The following is a 4,999-nucleotide window of genomic DNA, read 5'->3' as shown; positions in this document are numbered from 1 at the left end:
GCCTTGTACCGAGGACCTGTCGATGTCATCATTTACCCAGAATGCTTTGTGTGTAAATTAAATGGCAGTCCTTGAATATATTTTGAAAAATTTAGTTAAAAAATTTACAAAACTAAACATCCTACATATTTTTACAGTCTTTATTTTACAGTTAAAATATATGTTAATCAAATAAAGTCTAATGTTACAACTAATCGTGGATTCCTTTAATTTCATCGCAGTATTCATTAAAATTCTCCAAATAATTATTTTCCAAAGCCACTCCCCCTCCTGACACACGTCTTCTTTTCCTTCCCATCATGCTCTTAAAATCAATCCATCAAAAGACGTGGAAGACGTAAAGTTTGTCATCAACTATGACTATCCGAACTCCTCCGAGGATTACGTCCATCGTATCGGCCGCACAGCCCGCAGCACCAACAAGGGCACGGCTTATACCTTCTTCACCCCGGGAAACCTGCGACAGGCCCGAGATCTGGTCCGGGTGCTGGAGGAAGCCCGGCAAGCTATCAACCCCAAACTGCTTCAGCTGGTGGACTCCGGTCGCGGAGGAGGAGGCGGTAAGAAGGATTTTATGGCTTCATGAAACAAGCAGGGTCTGATGAGATCGGGTGGGTAATTTAGACCCATTGTGACAATAAATGTTGAGAAGTTAGGCCGTGTAAAGTTGAAGCATTTCTTAAAGGTCTGAAGAGGATGGTGAAACATCAGGAGAATGATTAGTTGAGATTGTGTCTAAATTAGTTTAAATCTCATCTCCTCTCATGTCTGAAAGCTTTTGTTTTGTTTTTTCCCACGCAGGGGGCAGGATGCGTTATCGTGGCAGCAGCTCCAACAACCCCAACCTCATGTATCAGGATGAGTGCGATCGCCGCATGCGCACGGGCGGAGGCGGCAAAGACAACCGCAACGAAAACCGCTCCTCGTCCTCCTCCTACAGGGACAGAAGCCGGGACCACAGGAACAACTACAACTCTGATTCGGATCAGTACCAGAGCTACAACAACAGCAGCAACAACGGCGGCGGTGGGGGCTACCACACCCGCAGTGGGGGGGGTCAGCCCGGCGGCGGTCAGGATCAGTCCGGGCAGCAGCAGCAGCAGCAGGGTCAGTTCGGTCAGGCCCAGCCTCCTCCTGCCCCACCGCAGTCAGGGGGTCCACAGCCTCTGATGGCGCAGCAGTTCGCCCCCCCACAGCCCCCGCTCATGGGCTTTATGGGGCAACCTCAGTACCCATTCTCCTCCCCCCCACCTCCTCCTCCYGGGCCACAACCTCCCCGTAAGTAACGGTGAGCGAGCAGTGAGTTCACCTGTGCAGCTTTCTGTCTAACTCTGTTTTACTGTCGTCTTCGACTGTCAGGAGTTTAAAGTGTTCGATCCAGGGAGGTTTTAATAACGTGCATTATGCATCAAATCATCTCCATTTCCACATCGCAGATTGATTTTTACTTTAGCTTCTTACAACCATAAACCACAATCACTACAGTCAGCTGTAAAATGTTAATTTGAGCTGTCAGTTGTTATTAAATTGGGTCAAAACAAACTAAGGTTAAAACTTCAGTAGTTTGAGGTTCTGGGCCTGCCTTTATATAACTTCTTAGAATTACTCTTAATGCTGTTAAGTATGGACTTAGCTAAAAGCTGAGACTGAAGTCATTTACAAGGGTCTCAGTCTGACTTTAAACAAAGTGTAAATCTTAAGTGTCTTAGAGCTGATTTACGACACTTTGATGACATCGCTACAAAACCCTGGCAAGGACCAATCACTGCATCGGATTTCATGTTCAAGAAGATTCTCAGAGAAATGTCAAGATAAAACTGAAAATCCTAAAAGAAGTTCACATTCGACACAATATTGTTCATACAGGTCACGTTGAGCTGATTGTCATAATTTACATATTATGAATAAAGAAAAGCTTGCAGATTATCTCAAAAACGGCAGCTTAAAGGTTTTCTTATTTTACGTCTCAGAGCCTGAGGTATTGTCCACAGACAACACACCCTTCACACACACACATACACACACACACACACACACACACACACACACACACACACACACACACACNCACACACACACACACACACACACACACACACACACACCCCGCTTTGTTACCTGCTTGATCTGAGACCCCCCACCCCCCTAAACACACACTTTTTTTAAATGAAATTAATTATGAATTAATTCATGAGGTTTGTGTTAAAGAAAGAAAACATAATAGAAAAATCCACCTTCACCAGGGGAAAATAAAAAAATTAAGACTTTTGACAGCATTGTGTCCTCTTTCACTGAAATCTAATAAATTTTCAACACTTAAGTCTAAAAATCCACTCTAAGAAGTTTGATAAAAACAGGCCCAGATCTACAATAAGAAAAACATTAAAACCTACCCAGTCACATTCCAACCTCTCCTGAAGCTTTGCTCATGTTCAGAGTGACTTATATTTTAGCCCATGCAAACTTGTTTGTGGATATTTTTAGTAGTTTTAAACATTCTTTGATTCTTATTTTTTAGGCTCTGTTGTATTAGAATTGAATGATTTGTTGAGTCATGCATGCCTTTACTGTTTCCTGTTGTGTTTCAGGTCTAAATGAAGTTTGTATTAAAAAAAAGATGCTTGTTTTGTCATTTCCTGTGTTCTTTTTACAGTGTTTTCCTAAATAAACAATTTGAGATGTCCTGGTTGATTTTTTTTTTTCCTCAGAGAATATTTTTATGCTACGATCTTGGGTTCAGCTCAATATGTACTTTGGGCTGCACAATAAATCATACATATACTCATCCTGTGAAGATTCTTAAAGTAATTCCCATGTTTTTAGATTTTACAAATGTCATTTTGGATCAAATTTGCATTATTTAAAATCTAGATTTTTTTTTTATTCTATTTTTATTAATTTAAGACATTCCGAGGGTTCCTTCAGAGTTTAAATTCATGAAATTAAAGAGAAAAGAGTATGAAAAACCTGTCTTACCAACAATTATTAATTTTCTAAAAAAGTAATCAGTTCAAACAGAATTTTCCAATTTATAAAATATAACGAACATAAAGTGACTTTTAAACCAGCACTGTCATTCATTGTGTTCAAGATTTGTCTTTAGAGGAAAATGAAGAAATGAGACTATTCAAAATGTTTGCACAGTATTCAGTTTTTGTTTATGCTATGACCTTCTACAACTCCCAAATATATATGTTATTTATATGTAATATATGCTCATTTTTGTGCCATACATTGCAAACTGTCACCTCAACATTATACTCAGTTTCACAAAAATGAAACTTGTTTGAGAACATTGAACTAAGGATCATAAATCGTTACAAAAACCTTTTTTTATATAAGCTCCTATCCATCTGCTGTACATTCATGATCAATGTTTGTGCTTTGGAGTCAAAAATGGAGACTTTAGTGAGTTTCTAGCAGAAAAACAAAAGTTCTTGTTTAATCTGTTTGATAATGAGCTGTCAACATTTTAATACTCAAAACTCATTTCTGCAGTTTAACAAGTTATTTCCACCTTCAAGCAAAGGCCATCCTTCTCCAATATACTTTTATTTTAATCTTCTCAGAGGTGTTCATAGTTACATCTGTGGATATTATAAAGATTATTTAACAGCATCTGATGTCATTTAATTGACAAAGTCCTTTCAGACAAGAACACAAACATGAAAACAAATCATTTATGTACAGAGCAGAACAAAAACTGGAACCTCAGGCACATGTGGCAGGATCAGACCAGGTGTGACGTGAACTTAGGACCTCACGAGTCCCTCTTTGGGTTAATCAGTGGTAAAAAGACAAGAAACTCAGTGACTGAAAGGGAATGATTATTTGTGCAAAAACAAATTTAGTGCATAAGAGTTTAAATTGTGAAAAGAAAATCCTGAGTGAAACAAAAAGTCTCTTAAAAGTGCAGAAATCAAAGGGAAAGAAAGATCAAATGCTTCACAGGGTGGGGACAAACAAATATATAAAAAATGAAACATTTTCTGGTATTCAGCACGTCGACTGAATAAAACAAAACCTCAAATCTGTACTTTTCTGGACAAAACAAACCATCCGCTGTGGAAAAACACAAACATTAAATAACTTCTTTATTTGTGCTTCCAAAATACTTTGATTACAACCAATCAGATCAGTTCTTCAAAACCAGAACAGATTTATGTGTAGAGGAGTTAAACAGGAGTTTTTATTTATTACTCTTTATTACTCTTTATTTCTCAACTATTTATAGATAAAAGTCAGTGTGTAAATCTATGAACAGCTTGACAGGAAGTTTAACTGTATAAAGTAAAATAACATGTGTGATGGGATTTATTTAGATGTACTGTAATGTGCAGAAAAATACTCCAACACCAGCTGTTAATTCACACAACGTGGGACTCGCTCAAAGATATATGAGTTTCAGTTTCTAAAGGTTCACGTGTTCCCTCAAAGGTTTCTGATGTTTGAGTTCATATTTAAAGGAACTGTTGGAGAAAAGAAAAGATACTCAACTCAGCAACAATGACACGATGGACAAAGAAGGCACCAGGTAAACGGGGTTTTTCCACAGCTGCTCTCATGTCCGTCACTTCATCAAGTCGTCAGGCCTTAATCGGCYCTGAAGGACGACTCGGAGACCAGAAGACAGGCGACTCGTCGATCTCCACTAAAGGTTCCCCCAAGAGTCCGGAGGGGGGAACTCGTCGACGTCGCCGGACTCATCGTAACATTTGTTGCCCAGCTTGAAAGTCAGTTTGTAGCGCAAACGCACTTTTTCCTGAAAGAAAAACAAAAAACAAACGGTTCAAATCAATCTGGTTGGGTGAGTTTGTCTTAAAGTAAACAAAGAGGGGAAATAAATACTTTCTGCTCTTTGACTCTTGGACTATTTCTGCAAACTTTGTGCAATTTTAGCCTCTAGTAAATCAAAACGTTCAGCTCATTCAAAAGATGGATGCTGAAGCCTTTGGTTTTTATAACTTTTATATTTTTCTAAATGTTTCACTTTATTTGC

General features: G+C 38.8%; 2 protein-coding genes across 3 annotated transcripts in view; one reads left to right on the top strand and one right to left on the bottom strand.

Moving 5' to 3' along the window:
* Positions 1-2,683, top strand: part of ddx17 (DEAD-box helicase 17) — an 11,498-nt gene extending 8,815 nt beyond the window's left edge. Inside the window, exons 13-14 of the mRNA XM_014032649.1 lie at positions 327-560; positions 802-2,683. Coding sequence (XP_013888103.1) covers positions 327-560; positions 802-1,286 — 719 coding nt within the window. The 3' untranslated portion in view covers positions 1,287-2,683. The remainder of the gene's footprint in view (positions 1-326; positions 561-801) is intronic.
* Positions 2,684-3,409: 726 nt separating this feature from the next.
* The window catches only part of LOC106535604 (ADP-ribosylation factor-binding protein GGA1), a 10,094-nt gene continuing 8,504 nt past the window's right edge, over positions 3,410-4,999 (bottom strand). For both annotated transcript variants that reach the window (XM_014032648.1, XM_014032647.1), the window contains exon 17: positions 3,410-4,762. In XM_014032648.1, the coding sequence (XP_013888102.1) occupies positions 4,704-4,762 (59 nt within the window). In that variant the 3' untranslated portion in view covers positions 3,410-4,703. The remainder of the gene's footprint in view (positions 4,763-4,999) is intronic.

The sequence above is a fragment of the Austrofundulus limnaeus genome, unplaced genomic scaffold (assembly GCF_001266775.1).
Source record: "Austrofundulus limnaeus strain Quisiro unplaced genomic scaffold, Austrofundulus_limnaeus-1.0 Scaffold1504, whole genome shotgun sequence".
NCBI lineage: Eukaryota > Metazoa > Chordata > Actinopteri > Cyprinodontiformes > Rivulidae > Austrofundulus > Austrofundulus limnaeus.
The sequence above is the reverse complement of the archived record's forward strand: the minus strand, read 5'-3'. Positions and strand labels throughout refer to the sequence as shown.